This window comes from Cylas formicarius, unplaced genomic scaffold (assembly GCF_029955315.1).
Source record: "Cylas formicarius isolate icCylForm1 unplaced genomic scaffold, icCylForm1.1 PGA_scaffold_4__25_contigs__length_36172078, whole genome shotgun sequence".
Taxonomy (NCBI): Eukaryota; Metazoa; Arthropoda; class Insecta; order Coleoptera; family Brentidae; genus Cylas; species Cylas formicarius.
Genome location: NW_026844334.1, coordinates 5,988,214 through 6,007,852, shown reverse-complemented (window position 1 = coordinate 6,007,852; position 19,639 = coordinate 5,988,214). Strand labels below are relative to the sequence as shown.

The window sequence follows — 19,639 nt, the reverse complement described above, 5'->3', positions numbered from 1 at the left end:
TCCCAGAAAACGACGTTTTCCAATCAACGGAGCATAGAGTACGCAGTGTTGATTTATGATAACACCAGGATGTGTTTACAATTCAACAAAATTCGTAAATTAATCTAAATTAACACATTCTAACAATGAATGGTAGAGATAATGTTATTGACGCGAACTTAATTTGCATATAATGCTCACCATTTAGTTAACGTATGCAAAATTATATTTTTTATTGCAAGTTTGAGACCTGCGCTGCATCAATAAAATTAAAGTGTATTTGGCAACGCCGCTTTTCGAAAAACAACCACGTGTTAGGGCAACATCAAAACAGAACCGGTACTCAGTTTTAAAAGGCATATTTATGATAAGTACACTCACGCGTACAAAATTGACATGCCCCGAGCAGTCAGTATATCGTCGACCACGGCAACACCGCGGTCGCGTTTATTTATAACTTTTTACATTTGTTTGGTTCCAGCTTTTATTCTGCAATTATCATAATGATATCTCAGAGATAAGTACAATCTGGAGATAGGGTTCTGTCAATATGTCGGCCCGCGACCAATTTTTAGCATTGCCGTTACAAAAGACGCGTCGTGTGATGTAGATTAGACTCCAGTACCGCTTTTTTTTGGAATTCCTTACCAGAGGTGAGAGACTTTAGCGACCTAGATGATTATTCTTGTCGGCTTGGGTCTATTTTTAATAGACCTTCGCAAGGACGACCGAGTTCATTATCACCATTCCGACGGGAGTGCCGCCCATAAAATCAGTGATTTTTTTTATTAACTTTCTCAAGTGTTTCATCATCTATAAACCGACAAATATTCCACAAATCTTTGTTTCGTAGGGTTAATAATTGTTAAGCTAGATAAAAGTAACATTTCGAAAATAATAAATTAAATCTACAGGATGAGCTATGCTTGGGCGACAACTCTGGTTTTTATGTAATCTGTGAATATCCTGCAGCCCTAAACTAATTAAAGCAATTGTCCTGTTTGTATAGAAAAAACTTAAGAACAGTTTATATGAAAATATTTAATAAAACGGCTTATAATTGTTTAAAGACTCACATCCAGTTAATTATTCAATAACTACTCACACCAATATTTTGTACACAAAAAAACGACGTTACATTACAAAAATCTAAATTTATTTTGTAAAATCCACATTTTCTACTCTTCTTTAATGATATGTTGGACTGCTTTCCGCCTATTTTAATCTTTTATCTCTTTCTCTCCCTCTCCCTCCCCCCTCCCGACCCCACTCCCTCCTCTCCCTTCTCTCTCTCTCTCTTCCTCCCACTACCCCTCTCGCCAATATCACTCTCTCTAAACGTTAATAAAACATTGAAGACTGTCTTTAAACAGAAGCAAATACGCCGTTTTATTTAAAAAAAAATTACGCCCTCGGGAAAGGTCCGCAGCAATGCCATTTTTATTTTAAACTGAGGGAAAATTGAATGCGTGCATAACCAGGATTGTTTTTTTTTCTATTTCAGTTTTCCCTACTACGCAGAGATGAAAGTCAACAGAAATCTCATTGCCATAAAGGCTCATTATTTCTTATTTATGGCAGGTGCGTATACCATCTTCGGCATCTACTGAAGTGACAAAAAAATCACTCCTCAATATCTTATTTTTATTTTTTCCTACAATCAAATAATCGAAAACTGACGAAGTCGTTTAAGCCTTTGCAACAATGCGTGCCTTTTAGCTATGGGACCCATCTTACCTCAGCTATCGGTTTATGGCAAAGAGATGGGCATATCGACGGTGGTAATGGGCGCCGTAACCGGCATTCTACCTGTTGCTTTCCTAGTAGCCAAACCGTTGTTTGGCATCCTCGTCGATATCTACAGGGACTACAGGAAGGTCATATTTATGACGCTGATCTTCGTGATGACATTGTCGTTCAGCCTGATCGCTTTTATTCCTGCGACGACGCAGCTGAGCCGCTCGGTAGTCAGCGGTCAGCTGGAGGATTTTTACTTGGATACATGTAAAGTCATAGTCAGTGCGTAGTTGATATAATATGTCGTGTCCGTTTCGAATTATCCGGGGTGTTACTTAATGATAGGTCATTAATTTCAGAACTCGAGTGGCGTCTCAGTGACACTTTGTTGTTGTTTTGTTATCTTTGAGTAATTAATAACGCAGATTTCGTTGGACTTTTGCACTTGAATTTGCTTCAAAAAAGTCCTCTGAAATTGCGGCTTATCATTCTTAATTAACTCCCGGAATAGGTATTATTCTGACGGGTTTTGTTTATCTTTCTTTAATATAGTCCGAACAGGGGTGACAACAAATTTTATTACTTGAGGTTATGAAAAATATCCGTCAAGGTCAGTCGAAAACGTTGTTTTGACAACTTGTCGAGCAAAAGCTGCAATTAGGTATAGTAAACACTCGCAGCTGATCATTTTAAATATATTGGCTTTTTTTCAACTAGTAAAGTGTAATTTGTGGTAATCAGCGAACATGTGTTTCTGGAAACCAGCATATAGAGGATTTTCTAATTGAATGTCAATGTTTAAGGGGGTGATTTTTGGGTCCAATTTAAAAAGAAAACTTTAGATGAACATATGTCCTAAATGTCTTAATTTTTGATATACAAGGTGGTAAATTTTTCAAAAATAAAATATATTTTTTTAATATCTGTAATACCGCTAGGTATTTTAATGAAATTTGACACACTTGTACTAGGTATCAAGGGGCATTATTTAGTGTACCACCAGTGGCGGGTGTACGTAATTTCACCTGTGTATTTTGGCAGACATTGATGATACGCCACTGATTTTTCTTAAAATGAAAATTATTTTTTGCAATCTCCAATAATTTCTAAAGAAAAAATAATTTCTTGATTTTTTTCAATCCGATGTCCGATTTTCACCTAAAAAATAATCTCTACATGGTCATAACAATATTGTCAATATGACAGTATGCAGAGAAATTAGTTTTTATTTTTAAGTGAAGACTGTGCGACTGACTAAAAAAAATTAAGAGTAGATTTGCTCATAAATGAATTGAAATGTAATTTTTTTTAAAGGAAATCAGTGACTTGCCATTGACTGTCTGTGAATAAATAATATTTTGGTTAATTAGGTCTTCACTGCACTGGCTAAATCGAAAACTTTTTTTTTTGGAAAAAATAAAATATCTATCTAGTTTTTAGTTACCAACTATTGTCCTTCAGAAAAAAATCGTTCATCTCTTCTAGAGTGTTAACTGGGGTGCAATAATCCAGACTTTTAAGATGTCTCCATAAGAAAAACTCCAAACTATTTAAACTTGGGGACCTAGGGGCCATGGTTGAAGTTCGCCGCCACCTACCCATTAAATATGAGACTTCTCTAGCATTTGGCCTCTCTGACAGGAAAAAGAGTCCAATTAAGTAATTTACAAAAATTCCAGCCCAAACATTTAAAGAAAATTGTTCTTGATTTTTATTAATACAGATTTTATGTCTCACATAATTGGTAAAATAAGCATTGCAGAAAACGTAAAGTTTCTTGTTTTTATTTCAATTATAATAAGCTTGATTTTCAAGATTATTACAATTGTTACAATCTGCTCAATCTAGAGTAGTTATTTATACTGTATGGCTATAATTTAAATAACACGTGCGTTTAATATTTGTTAATTTGTGTTTTAATAGTCGGTGGCTACATATCTCGGCAGTATTTTATCATCAGTAGTCTGAAGGCGATGAGATTATCTGTTATCTGAAATGATTTCTATTTCTACACCCGAACATCATATTCATATAGGCCTACGCAATACCTAGACGTAATACCAGAATCTCTAAATACAGACAAACTGATTGACACAATATTGAATGAACTTATTCCATAGCCAATCGAGATAAGTGTTTTGAATTGTTTATTTATATGACTCCAAGGAATTTTGTGTTTTGAGTGAATATTGATCCAGCTTTCCAAATTGTCTTGATTCAGGCGTCGTGTTTCTTTTTTGAACAATTCTTCTACGTCTATGAGCAACTAATAAGAACATTTATTTCCGCATAGTAAGATCGTATCATCAGCTTAAGTAATCATTGCTTGGCCTGTTTCATTCGCTGCAAAGGACAAATCGTCGATGAACGCTCTAAGTAGAACCCAAAACACAGTGATCGACTTTCGCAAAATGTTATTTTTAAAAATATTTTTACTTGAGCTTAACTTTAATTTTTGTATAGTCCAAGTTACACTGAGAATACAGTGTACAAGAGAGTAAAATGTATGGGTGCTCTGTCTCACCTGCTGAAATCGAAAAGTATCTCAAAATCGTTAAAGAAAAAGAATATATAAAACAATAATAAGGCCCGTAGTCATATACGGGTGCGACACTAAATTTAAAAGCTCGTCAATCACTAGAAATATTCGAAAGAAAGGTTCTAAGAAAAATATATGGCGGAAAGAAAGTGGGTGAAGTATGGGAAAGAAGAACAAATAATGAATTGCTCGAACTATATGATGAACCATTTTTAACCCATATAATGAAAGCACAAATGATGAATTGGCTGGGGCATATTATGTGTAATTCTGTGTAATTATGAAATCTCATTAGATTAGATAGATTAGATTAGACAGCAGACCAACGAAACAAGTTTTGACAAGAGGAATTGTTGGGAGAAGAAGAAGGGCCGATCCAGGATTAAGTGGATGGAAATGGAATACAGGACTGGCGAAGACAAGTGATAGATAGGAAGAAATCACGAACCAAGGCATGAGCCGCAGTGCTGACTTTATATATATGCTTAATATAATTAGTCCAATTTTGCTCAGTAACATGTTGAAATGCTTCATCTATTAACGAACGAACATGTTCTGAAATCCGAGTTGTTGATTGCTCCATATCACTTTATTCCATACCACCTCGCTATTTCTTCAATTTTGTATTTGTATTTATGTATAAGGTACTTAAAGAAAACATTGACAAATCCTTATCTTCTAGAATAATTTTACACATTTCAATTAAAATTGGCGGAATGATTTTTGAAAATAATTTGCGTGAGCAAAGTCTTAAAACCACGATCATATTTCATATTCCTAAGTTCGCCGTTGTTCTGTTCCTCTTCTTTCTTGATGTTAAAAATTGTTTTTTCACTAACACTACTTTTCACTTTTCACTTTAAAGCGAAACTCACAGTTGCACTCATTTCTCACTCGCATCTCTTAAATTTCACGTTAATCTTAAGAAATCGAACATAAAATAAAAGAAACATTTTATATTTCATATTTGGGATTATTATAAGTCATTTTGAAATTGTATGAGCAATCCATTTAATATATGTATCTATATTATCTATCTGCGTCACACACAGGTATCTTTTGGGCTGAACCAACTCTGTGATGGCTACAGGATACTTGGCAACGCTGTATCGCTTTGAAAATGATTGCGTATGCAACTCATACTGTATTATAAGTGTAACTTGGACTATAGTATTGCACTCTTCAAATCTTAACATTATAATTTTAATCCTAATAACATAAAAAATCGTTTTCAAATACCAAAAGATACCAACTATACCAACAATTCTCAATTAGCTAATAAATATTGCGAGTCAATTAAACAAACACCCGCGTTTCAGGAAAGCACCAACGCCTCATCGTGTGCCAATTTTACCCGCATCGTGAATTGCGAGTCGGAATGTTTCGCACATCCGCACACCTTCAGGATTTCGAATTGCGGAGCAGCGCATCACAAGCTCTGCTCGACCAAAACCAACACGTCACTGGGTTACCTTATGAGCAGCAACTGCGATATCACTTGCAAATACGAAGTGGAAGTCGACGGCGAGCTGTATCGGTCAGTGGCGTTCTGGGGGTTTTTGGTGCTGATGTCGGTCGGCACCGTCGGCTTCAACGTGGTCAACTCCATAAGCGACGCCATTTGTTTCGACGTCATAGGTGAGCGATAATAATTTGAGTTATATTTCTCGTATAGGTACGTTCCATAGTCTGTGACTAAATTGAATAATGCAATCTTTGAATACTTCTTCATTCATTTTCTTTATTTTATTGCTTATATTAAAGTAAAATGATTCATCAGAGCGAGAATTCCAAGAGATATTTTTTGACAATGTTGTACGTGTAAACGTACATAAATTTAAAATGAACTGCAAAAGTTTAAACGTCTCATATTCCTGAAAATTGAAGACCTCGGATACCTAACTTATATGTTTTTAAATGTAGACTTTGTCGTTAAATAATTAACACTCTGTATTATGTAATGCTCATTAAATGCGAAATTTATTTTCACTTCAAAAAATTAATATATCTACCGTTTATTTGAACTTTTAGTCACAAATCTGATGATAAACAACAACCTATATTATAACGCCGATTTTTGTATTTACTTATTTTTATTTGCAAAACTATACAATGTGTCTCACTTAAGAAGTGTACACCCTTGTAAAATATTTGGTTATGTTTCGATTTTATTTATTTTTTTGTTGGATGTATTAAAACTTTGCTTTGCTTATTGCTTCAAGCTCATGTAATAGGCCAACTGGGACTATTTAGCAACAGATAATGTAGAATGTTTGTTTAGGACTCAATTTTGATAATTCTTGTGTTGTTTTGTTGAATAGACCAAGACTAAAAGGCATTGAAATGGTTTTAGCATCCAGTATCCGCAAAAGCCAATTGACACAATTTTTTGAAGCGGAAAATCGTGAAATACATTCCTCCCGGAATAATTGTTATTTAAAAGGTAATTGTTTTTTTAAACATTGGTCTATTCAATTTTAGGCAGCCCTGAAAACGAATCTCTTATCATTTTCAATTTAAAGAAATCGCTAACAGTATTTCTCGATTTTCCGCTTCAAAAAACTGCTAACCGATGCTATATGAAAAAAACTGCTTCAGTTACTTTTAGTGAGATCTATCCAACAAAAAAAAATTATCATATGCAGTAGGGCTTAAGCGAGTCGCCCCGGATATTTAAGCACCCTATAAACAATGTTTTGTGTACAGTTCTTAAGTGCGACACTCTCTATAGTGACCAGTAACAGTAAATAACCATTGGTCACACTTTTCTAGAAAGAAATAAGCACCCAAATCCCAATTCGCTGATGGATGAATTCCCACATATTTGCAGAACATCAAACCAAAAATAATTATTTATATTACTCAATTCAATCTACTCTCAAATTTCTAGTGACGAATTAAATTATACCTAACTAATTTTGAAGAATATAGGAGTAGGTACCAAGAGAAACTCTGCGTATCTAAATTATAAAAGTACACATACGCATATCAACTCTTTTAATAATATTTGTAACGATGGGAAAGTAAATCAATTCTCTTAACTCATCTCTGTTCGTTTGTGAAATGAATGTTTTAAATTCTTATCTTAAAAATGTGTATCTGATCAGTGGTAATTAGAGGTAGCTTTTGGGATGCTGGTAAATTTTTTGAGCGTTAGTTTATTTCGTTTCTAGTATTAAGATTATTTTCCTTATACACTCACAAGTTATTACGTGCACCGTAAAAACATTTGACACTAACAAATGCATGGTTTGCAGTATCAAAATTTAAAAAACATCCTTTAAAAATAAAATTCCACGAAAGTAATCAAGCCCATTTTGCTCCAAAAATTGCGTCGTATCTACCATCAAAAAAATGCCAGCTAAAAATACATGCATTTTTAACAGCAATTTTTATCTGCTAAAAATTCATGGAGAAATACTTGAAGAAAATGCATCGAGTCTACCGGGCTTTATATTGTTTGTAAAAAGTATAATAGTTAACAATTAATGTCGTTAACAGTCATCGCGAATATATTTATGGAAGCATGGCCCAAAAATCATCGGTTACAAATTCTCTTGTTTACAGAGCCTTAAAGCTATTCCAGCTAGAATTAAAACACCTTACATCTGCTCTTCTCACTGATGATTAGAGATATTAAGCGTTCTATCACAAAATGTACTTCACCACAACTTTCCAAAGAAAATGAGTCCGAAAGCACTTACCGAAAGAGGTCCCCATACCTGCCACTGTTGTCCTGCCTTACATTCAAAACATCACTGACCACATATCAAAAGTTCTTAAGAAATATAACGTCAAAACCAGAATTTCCACTTGTAAATATTATTGCAGTAGTTTTCCTAAAGATTTGTATTATATAGAAGGCACCTCAGATGCGTACCTATTCACACCTGTCAAACTGTGGTTCTGTTTTGTAAATACAACTTTTTTGGTTATTAATTGGCAATTAATTTGATCTTTATCATGTGCAAAACTTATGTATCGATTAGGTGTATACTGTTTAAATCAATAACAAACAAAACTGGGCATAAAACTGGCCTTTGCGGGCCACCAGAAGTAACCCATTCATACATTGTATCACAGTTCCCAGTAGATACTGGTATTATTTTTGATGTGATTTTCAGGGGACGATCATGATTACGGCAAGCAAAGGGTATGGGGCACCATAGGATTCGGACTGACGGCCCTGGTAGGCGGTTACGTGGTCGACAAATTTTCTGACCAGAAGATATCATACATTCCCGCCGTCATAGTGATGGTCTTCTGTTCCTGCCTCGATCTGGTCTGCTGCGTAAAACTAAAAGTGAAATCCTTATCTATCGAAGACGACAACCGTTACTGATTTTTTTTTTCAGTTGCCCGTTATCGAACCGCCGAAGAACATCCTCAAAGACATCAAGCAACTGTTCGGCAACAAAAGAGTGGCGACTTTCATGTCGTACGCCGTCTTGGCAGGGATCATCGACGGATTCATCATCTACTTCTTGTTTTGGTACGTCGAAGATTTGGCGGCCGCCACTGACGTCACCAACATTAAACTTCTCGAAGGGTTGATCGTGGCCGCGGAGACCCTGGGGGGGGAAATCATATTTTTCTCGGTGTCAGGTAATAATATTAATTGTTTTGGTGCGGCAACATAAACATAACATAAACAACCTCAAATTTAACTTGCACCACGGACGTACCTCCTGCGTCGGTTTTTGCTTAGTCGAAATTGCTGACGTTTCGCCAATCATCCTGTTGGCTTCTTCAGAGCTTGACTCAAACAGTTATAGTCAAACAATTATAGTCAAATCTTGAAAACAACTAAAACTTTTATATTTCAACTGACGTGCTACTCTTCCGTCCAGAGACAAAATCGTCTACTTAAAACCACGAAATCTCTTTTTTTGCGACCAGGAAAAATCCTGGAACGCATCGGCCACGTGTCCTGCTTCAGCATGTGTTTCCTCGCCTACGCCCTTCGGCTCATGTTCATTTCGGCCGTCCCGCACCCCTGGTGGATACTGCCCATCGAGTTCGTCTTCCAAGGACCCACGTACGCGCTCACTTACACCGCGATCGTAGCGTACGCCAACGAACTGGCTCCGCCCGGGGCTTCGGCTACCATGCAGGGAATAGCAGCCGGCATGGACGACGGCGTGGGCTACGCAATAGGTAGTGTACTGGGTGGAGTCCTCTACAAATTCGCCGGAGGCAGGATCGCCTTCCAAGTTTTCGGCACGGTCGCTTTGGTTTGTGGCGTGTCCCATCTGGTGATCCACAAGACGCTGCTCAAAGACAACGACAGCCCTCCGCATTCCGTATCGAACGGCACCGTCTACAAGACGCCGGAAGATGCCGCTAGGATCGCCGTCGATCATTCTGACCGGTTCGAGAAATAGTCGAGCATAGTGATATGACGTTATATCCAAAGGCAGCATAATCGAAAGCCAGTCATCTCCCCACTCTTTTTATAATGGGGTGGGGATAGAACCGGTTCCAGTAGACAGGGCCGGTTATTTACTATATTGTGACAAAACTTTATAATCAAAGTCGCTTAATATAAAAAACGCACATTTTAAAATAGGTTAAATAATACAGGGTGTTTCGCGGATACTATGTTTCGAAATACAACACCCTAGCTATTTTTGCAGGAATTTCGCCAATCTTACGAATTTTATTTTTTTTTTTTTTTTTTGTATTTTTTAAATGAAACATGCTGTACGTTGTGGTATTCCTTTCGATATAAGGTCATTGCGTTGGTGTAGCCTATTATGGGGAGTAAAGAGGTGAGCCAAACTGCGAAACGATCAACAGCCCTTTCCCTGTACTCTTCGTTTATTTTTTTAAATTTTGGTAAGCAAAAGTATTTTTTTTATTTTATTCTTAGCGCGTATGGCTAAATTTGTTTTTCTAATCTTAAACCAATTGGAGCGTGCTTTTTCGTTTTTAAAGTTTTTCGTTTTTTAATTGAATGTTAATAACAATATCTACTCATAATGTAATCTCGAGGATTGCTTAAAAAACGATTATCTGGTAATTTGGATTCTGCTTTCTGTAAACTAATTTTTATGGAATATGTATTCCCCTATAATAACATTTGCCCTACATAAAGGGTATTGAAAGTCGCAAAAATGAACTATTTTGAAACCGCTCTAGCTATTTCATTGGAGTTTTGCACACTGCTTTCAAGACATATTTTTTCTTTAAATGTACCAGTGTCGTTTTTTTTTAAAAAATAATGCGACACCGCTGTTTCTTAAAATTGTTTTCGAAATCCTCGTTTATTTCGGAACAAATCTGATCTCTCGATATTTTTCCAAACATTGCACCATTTTGATGCCAAAATTATAATAGAAATATTAAGCATTAAAAACCTAAAGTTCCAATTTCGTACGGATGTCGCTTTTTAATTTTGTTAAACATATTTCTTTTGCTGCTTGAAAGCAGTCTACAAAATGTCGGTGGTTTGAAAATTATGATAAAGAAAAAAACTTGTTTTCCTTCCACCCTGTATTTCGGAAAGGACTCGGAATTCGGAATATGCCATATAGATTTGGTGCATTAACTTCATAACACCCTGTATAGCGCCCATCTGTTCCAAACTTAATTCATAGTTCGGCTGACCTTGTGCCCTTAGTTTAATTTGTTTTGGTTTCGCTCGTGTTCTTTAATTTCTGAATAAATGAACCGAAAAAAGATAAGATGTAAAAAGAGACTGATCCCAAATAAACCAGAGCTGATTATATTTATATACTGATATTGTTTTGTACATAATAAAAGCTATTTTTAAAGTTAAGATCGTTTTGTTTTGTCTCCACCTATTCGAGAGGCTGTCGTGGGATTTCGAAACGCGTCCGGGTATCGAAAATAAACAGCGATTCGCGTGGCAGATCATCATTAACCCGAAAATCATCATAAATTATTTTCAATGAGTTTTCCGTGAGCTGGCGGCCGGCTGTTTGTAATTTAACGCCCAAACGTTGTATTAAACGTTGGATAAAGTTGTGTAAAGATCGCGGAGTCCCGGTGTTTATGGATCAGTGGCGTAGAACGTTTCAAAGTTAAATGAACCGATGCATATCCAAGGAAAAGAGAAGGTTTAAATGAAAATTTGAAATTCTTTCCAAATTGGTTAGCCTGATAAACGACTTTACTATCATCGGCGTTCATTTACAACGTTTTTGTTCAAATTAATCAATTAATCATTAGTATCTTATACAAGAGAAATCGCGAGAAAGATAAACTTTAAATGGTTAAAACAATAGGGAAACAACAATATTGTGACGAAACCCTGGTAAGCCTCTCGGGAAGACAACTGGAATATTCAACCCCTATCGCGGGTTCTATAAAAGCGAAGCATCACTCCCTGGAAAGTCTGTTGAGCGCGCAAATATAAATACTCAGCTGTTAGAAATAGACGTCATAAATTATTGGCAGTGTGTTTATGAGTACATGAGGATACCATGACCAAAAATGTTGCGTTTGTACAACCGACCCCATCATTAACTTTGCCTACTGAACTCCGCCTCTAATCGTTGTCGATAAATATTTTCTTCTTTTATTACTCGTTTTTCACAGTTGGAGCTTTGTACTAATATTTTAGCTACCTCTGGCCGAAATACGTTTATGGTCCAACACTAAGTTTTCGTGTAGTGTCATTTCTTCTTGTATGCGCTCTCAGCTCAGGCCCTAATTATCTCAATCGGGTTAAATATCCAGTGATATGAGGGTAATCCCAAGATTTCACGTCTATTGTCTTAAAAAAGACTTTTTTGTTTACAAATCGGAGAACTATGTAGAACACACAAAAATACAAGAAGAAGAATGTTGTTGCATCAGGGTTGTTCGGTGGTCTGTGGTGTTCTTATTCTATGGTCTAGAGAGGTTAGAATGTGGGACTCTCAGTCTGGCATCTCGCGCGCTTATGTCTGAACCTCATGACGCAGATTAAATAATGGACTTGTAGTGGAGTTCTCTTTCATTATAAAAAACCTCCAATACGACAAATGTTGGAAGGATCACATTCAAATACCTCCGTAATATATACGAACATATTGCAATTTACATTAAACTTTTAAGACCGATACATATCGTCTGCACCAATGCTTAATCAAATTTAAAACGGTCCATGTACATTTCAAATGAGAATTTCAAGTTAATGCAGAAGAAATATCAGTTGGGATAGGTTTTACCACGATCCTACCGTTAAAGTACTGTAAAATACTTCAAAGCAATAAATACACAATATTTTTGGTCGTACAATACCAATATATATTACCATAGTTACCCAAACGACCTTAAACGAAAATGCCATTGAACTATCATACCCTATATACTGAATTATTATTATTAGATAATAATAATAATAATAATAATAATAATAATAATAATAATAATAATAATAATAATAATAACATAATAATAATAATAATAATAATTTTTTACACACAAAAAGTGCAAAATATATTTACTAGTTGATTTTAATCCTAGCTTATCGATCCTATCAGGTTTGCTATGATGGTCTCTTCTTATAATTGTGTTTTATAAAAGGAATTTTTTAAAAATACAAAAAAAAAATTCTAACTCACCATGCAGAAACGTATTGTCAGGTGTCAATTGAAGTTTCTGGACGAAAAATTTAACACAACAAATGTTGAAGTATTAAATCGAATGGGCAGATTTCTTGATTAAAATTAGTTGGACTGATGAGTCCAAATTTACTAAACACAATCAATATCTTTGGTTGGGCAACAGAAAATGTAGAACTCATTTAACGTAAACGTTCTTTGTTGAATAATAAACAATCGACTTCGATATCATATCTATCAAGGAAATCTTAATTTACAAGAATATCGTTACATTTTGCGTACTGTGGAACTAGATTTTTTTAGATCTTAGCTGTTAGAGATTATTGAGACCAGCTCGACGGAGGCCCACCTCACATTATGGGATTGGCCCTCAAGATATAGTAACACGTATAATCATTTTGTAGATTATTTGGTAGCGTAGTCATTGGAATTGAAAAACATGTGGGTGTGCAAAAGTGCGCTCTTTCAGCATCCCTTGTATAAAATATTCTCAATATTACATGCACAGTGTTTAAGTAGATCCATTAGCTATCACTTGTGAAAGTTTTAATCGAATATGAAGCGGGTTTTTTTAATTCAATTTTTTTTTTGCTAAGTATAGAAACAATGTAATTTTTATGTCGAATTCGAAAATATGATATAAAAAAACCATATGTTCTATTTAAAGTTTCAATGTTGTCACTGATTTCTGGTAGAAGCGCAACATTGCAAAAGTGAAAATACAAACAAGTGACATGACCAAAGTTCTTAATAAATTATTACTTTGTACTAATTTTTTTATGTGCATGTTTGAAGAATTGCTTACCAAAAATGATTGAAAACATACTTCTATCTCGCTTGTTACTTTCGAACATCGATGAAATCGAATTTTTCTAAAGTATCTGCGCTCGTATAAAAATTTTATATCTCGGTAACGGTAGGTCCTATGGGATCGCCGTTGGTACAGAAATAATCACCGTCGAAAAAAAATTTTTTTTTATCCGTTCTCCGTTCTCGCCTTTTCTTCTTTTTTAACCCTCCACGAGACACAAAAGCTTATAAGAAATGGCCCTGATCCGACGTCGGTATCCATCTTTTTTTCGCGATTTTCGACTGTTTTTGAAACAGGATAAGTGTCCGAAATTTGAAGCAATCGACTTTTGACATATATGCAGCTTTGCCCCGTGACGGAACCTGTTGAAAAAGGGGGGGGCTCGGGAGTTGGGAAGTATTCTAAAAAAATTAAAAATCGCACGTGCAAGGGTCTACAAAAAACATCATTTTTCAAAAACTATTTACGAGACCAAAAAAATTCTTGGACCAGAAGAAGCAGAAAATACGGCTCTATAAACTTTTATTCTTGACAATTTTTCAGAAATATACAGGGTGCGCCGCAAATTCAAAAAAACTGAAAAATGGGTCCCCCATTATTGAAAATTGGCAATAATTTCAAATATGTGTTTTAGATGTAAGTTTCATTTACATGACCATATAGACAGCTTAAACTTTTGTATTTACGGATTTTAGGTATTGTACAGGCTGTTCGCGGTATTCCGTGCAATATTAAAAAACATAATAAGTACTCCAAATTTGCAGCTATCGGACTTCAGACTTGGGAGAGAAGTAGAAGTCTGGACCCGCATTTAGATTCTTTAAATTGGGAGCAATAAAATAACGCGAAGTAATTTTTTTAATTTTTGATTTTTTTTGTGGTTATTTTGGCATCCAGAAAAACATCTTTTCCTCCAAAGCCATTCATCCGATCCGCAATTTTTTCTATTATATACAATGCATTTTAGTTATGGGCAAAAATCTAAAAGACAATGAAAATTGTTCTTTTATTCTTCTTCTCTATTATTAACCGTAAATCAAAATTCGTACAAACAATAGCTAATCCGTTCAAACAGTGTTTTAGGTCGTATCAAGGGCTACAATTTTTGTATTTACGGTTTTCGCCTATCCCATACGCTGTTCGAGATATTTAAAAAAATCCAAATGAAAATCGCCATTTCTCGCCCTCAATCTAGACGCGATGACGTCATTTATTATTACCACGTATTGCATGGTTTCAGGAAACAAGTAGTTTTTTGAAAACTCTTTACTCCATTGGACAAATTCGGATACCAGGAAACTAAGGAGATCCAAGGCTATAACCTCTATTTCGAACATTGTTGGAATTATATACAGGGTACGTCGTTTGTGGGCAAAAAATTTTAATAGATCCTGGAGATTTCGGGTTTTTGTGGGTGAATTATTGGCGACACATGAAAAACTTTTAAAGATGTGATAATTTTATATGAACAGTATCGTAAACTGTGTCGAAAAAATATAATTTTAAATTGCAATTACCAGTACAAATTTTAATATTTACCGAAGTGTGGCGTAACTTTGAAGTTCGACGAGATGTGAAGGACACTTGATTCACAATCAAATTACGTAGATTTTGTGAAAGTTCCATAGTGGTCCGCAGGAGCACGATAGAATAATAATGCGATTTTCGAAAGCAATCTTGTTAGTGTAGGTAGATAAATTCCTTGGACGGACGGTTAATGGTTACGGTAAGGGCCTCCTCGGCAGGTTGGTCTATAAGAGGCTGCGGTTTTGGAGTAATAAACAGTAGGCAAAGTTAATCACGGCGTCGGTTGTAAAAGCACTATATTTCTGGTGGAAGTATACTCCATGCGAGGTTTCGTTTCACAACCACTTAGTGGTGGGGGTGCTTATTTAAACCTCTTTATAACCCCCAAAATCCTTTCAACTCAATCCGTTGATCCCCGATCTATATTTAATAATCCGTACACGAACACCGAACAGAAAACTTCAAAAGGAATCGCCGATACGTTACACCAGTGGCGGTTCCTCCATAAGTGCACATGTGCACGTGCACCCCCAAATTTAATGCCCGCTCGGAAAAAAAATTATTTATGTAATTATATCCTACAATTCTCTTAATCCTATTTATAAAAAAAAACGATTCATCAAAATTCATAAAATTGAAATTAATACATAAAAAACTAGGAATTTCTTATCGGCCGTCACCGCGACCGCCGCGCCGGTATAAATCATTGTATAAACAAAACTCCAAACCCCCTTTGCCAGCAGCCGATTCCGCCGATCGTAAAATGCTTCGTTCACTGCTCATGGAACTAATAGATCTGATTGGTCAATCATCCGCCGCCCGCACTCTTTGTTTCCCGCGGCGGTCTACCGATCTAAGCTGGCCCGTGTGCACACGTAATGAGTGCACTTGTAGTTCGCGTTTGCAAATATAATAGCCGATGACGCGTGCGTGTTGAAAATTAGTATTCGAAAAATAGTTTTAAAACTCTGTTAAAATGACGGACAATTATAACGTGCAATATTTAAAGACAATTAAATTTTCTTCTCTTCCATTGGAAGAAAAAATTAAAATTAAAAGTGTTGGACGTCGCAAACCGAATGTGTTAATTATTAATACAACTAAATGTAAAAATCGAGAATATAAACGTACTTTTAAAATAGAAATGTATGAAAAAACTGACTGGTTGTGCGGGTGTGATGTGAGTAATAGTCTCTACTGTTTTCCATGCTTATTATTTTCAAGCGATCAGGCATCAGATCCATCAGAATGGACAAAATCCGGAGTAAAAGATTTAGTTCATTTATCCGAAAAAATTAAAAAACATCAGAATTCTAAATCACACTTATCTGCCAAATTAGGATTTAATTTATTGGGAAAACAAGATATTAGACAGCAATTAAATAGTGTCTATCGTTTAAGCATAGAAAAACATAATGTCCAAGTAAAAAATAATAGATATGTTTTATCAAAAATTATAAACTGTGTAAAATTTTGTGGTGCGTTTGAACTTGCCCTCCGCGGACATCGCGAAAAAGAAGATTCTGTAAACCCTGGTATATTTAGGGGACTCATTAATTTTTCTGCTGAACTGGATATAGCACTGAGGGATCATTTGCAGCAAGCCACCATATTTAAAGGAACATCAAAAGACATTCAGAACGATTTATTGGAATGTATGCTCTCTGTTTGTCAGGCACAGGATATTTCAAATATTTTTCAAATGGTTATAGTTTTCCGTTATACATTACCGAATGGCAGCCCCGTTGAGAGATTTTGGACATTTGTAAAACCAAATGAACATGATGCTGTTGCCTTAGCTGGCTGCATAGAAGAAGCGTTAAATTATGTTTTAAAAAATCCGGATCAATTAATTTCCCAAAGTTATGATGGAGCAAGCGTCATGAGTGGCGCTCAAGGTGGTGTTCAAAAACTTATTAAAAATAAATTTAAATACGCTCATTACATCCACTGCTATGCACACCAGTTAAATTTAATAATGTCTCAGGCAACAAGCATAAATACAAATGCACGCATTTTTTTTGCCGAACTTAGTGACATTACTAATTTTTTTTCAAATTCACCACAAAGAGTTGTGATACTGGATGAAGTGGTTGGAAATAGAGTTCCAAGTGCATCTGCTACCAGGTGGAACTTCAAAATTAGAACTGTGAATACCGTATATGAAAACCGGAAGGCACTTATAGAGTGTATGGAAAAAATACAATCCACATCCAGACAATCCGATACAATCACGAAGGCAGGCGCACTTTTAAGATTATTGTATGATCCTAAGTTTATTTTTTGGTTATCCGTTTTTCATCGAATAATGCCTCACGTCAATATTTTATATTCACAACTGCAAAAAAGATCAACTGATTCGGTAACCGTAAAAAGATGTATTAATGAATTTGAAAAAAATATACAGAAAGAACGGGAGACAATTCACACCATAAAGGAAATTGAATTAGCAAACATGGATGAAAGTCAAACTAGAAAAAGAAGAAAGACAGAAGAGAGGCATTCTTATGTTTCTACGATTGTGCAAGCCAAGGAAGTATGTGATACTATACTTGCAGAAATCAAAAGAAGATATTCATTCACTGGCCATTTGGAAGTAGCGCACTTATTTTCAGTTGAAAATTTCGAGATATTTTCAACTAATTTTCCCACCAAACACTTAAATTCAGCAATTATGAATTTTTCTTTTCTGAACAAAGATAAATTGAAGACGGAACTGGAAATAATCTACAAAAGATCAGATTTTAGAGAAGTTTCAGGAGCAGTCCACCTACTTAAATTTTTAGTTGAAAATAATTTGCAAACAGATTTCTCAGAGACTTTTTCAGTACTACAAGCAATTGTTACGATGCCAATGACAACTGCAGAAGCGGAACGTTGTTTCTCCACATTAAAAAGAATTAAAACTTTTCTTAGAAGTACAATGGGTGAAAATAGGTTGACTGCCCTCGCAATGTTATCCATTGAGAAACAAATGATTCAAGAAATTCCAAATTTTAATGAATTAGTGATTGAAGAATTTATCTCGAAGAAGGACAGACGTATTGATTTTCAATTTAAAACGTGTTTGTGAAATACAAAATCTTTGATAAAAACTATTACTTATGTACATAAAAACATTTTTTTTTGCGAGGCCAAAGTTAGTACTCATCGGTGACAGCAGGGTAAGTTATTTATTATTATTTTTTTAATTGAGATATAGTTTTCTATTATTGATTGGCCTTTGAATAACGCAAAAAAATTTTTCGGCGTCGTCGCGTGGCCGCCAATTTTTTGATTTTACGTTGTGCACCCCCTAAATATGGAACCACGCGCCGCCGCTGCGTTACACCCGTCTCCAGTCCCGCCAGCAATTACGTCTCATCGAAAATTTACAAAAGGAAAGCCGACCACGAAATTACATGTCGCTTGGCAATCAACAATTAACTATAACCAACGACGTGGGGTGAGTCACCACCAGGACGCTGCGGTGACCTACAAAAATAAGCCTTCGAGCCAAATCCGAGATAGACGGAATCGCGTAGATATATAACCTCGCTTTAAAAATGCAAAGGTTTTAATACGGAAAGATCGCTATCCGGTGACCCTAATAACAGCGGTAGTTACCGGAATAACTGTTTTAGTCGTAATTTTGTTTCCATAACAAAGTTAGGGTTCGCGCATCTGGCCCGTTCTCACCATTTGGGGGCGCAAAAGCCTCAATATCACCTGAAACTAAACGATAATGAACTGTACGTACGTGGCTTGTACACAAAACGACTTGTGCGCGAAAGAAGCTAACGCCTTCTTCTTCTTTAGGTGCTGATCATCATGCAAATTTAAACTTTTGAAACGATTGTCCTCAAAAGTCTTTTCTACAGACAGACGCAGCTGTCAAATACAAGGAAAGCACAGAATCACACAATTACTGCTTTTTATTCTGGTATGTTAATTGGTATACCGTCTTAAGTGCCCTTTAAAGGCTTCAAAGCTGAGAACAAATAGGTCAAGATCCGGAAACGCGTTATCTTCCCTGTTTTAGGTACGGGTATATTTGATAATTGGAGAGTTAGAAGAATAGTTTCAGTGATATCTACATACACCAAACGTTTGCATGTTTCGAAGAATGTAGGGATTACAGTTAAAGTATATTTTAACCAAATCGAAAGGAGATTCAATCAGATTGTCTAAAACTTTATAGATAAGGACACGATTTTCTAAAAACATGATTGTAAAATGCTATATTTTCTACGAGCATTTCAAAAAGAAGACCCGGATGTAATACCCAGGTCTTCTACAGAGTTCGAAAAGTTCAGTTTGTAGTAACTTAGGTAAAGATCACTTTTAATTTGAAGTTGCGGTAATTTTTTTGTAAACAAAATACAGTGACATTTCTCATGGTTAACAATCAATCTGTTTAGAGGACAATATTCTTCAAAATTTTACAAATCTCTCTGTAACAAGAAGTAGTCTGCCAATAAAGGACCCAATATG

General features: G+C 35.6%; 1 protein-coding gene across 1 annotated transcript; it reads left to right on the top strand.

The window, feature by feature from the left end:
* Nucleotides 1-412: 412 nt before the first annotated feature.
* LOC132700449 (major facilitator superfamily domain-containing protein 6) lies at nt 413-11,001 on the top strand. Its single transcript, XM_060667773.1, has 7 exons — nt 413-632; nt 1,484-1,560; nt 1,699-1,994; nt 5,575-5,893; nt 8,380-8,558; nt 8,611-8,860; nt 9,155-11,001. The coding sequence occupies exons 2-7, from the start codon at nt 1,503-1,505 to the stop codon at nt 9,637-9,639; spliced, it is 1,587 nt and encodes a 528-aa protein (XP_060523756.1). The 5' UTR covers nt 413-632; nt 1,484-1,502; the 3' UTR covers nt 9,640-11,001.
* Nucleotides 11,002-19,639: the final 8,638 nt, after the last annotated feature.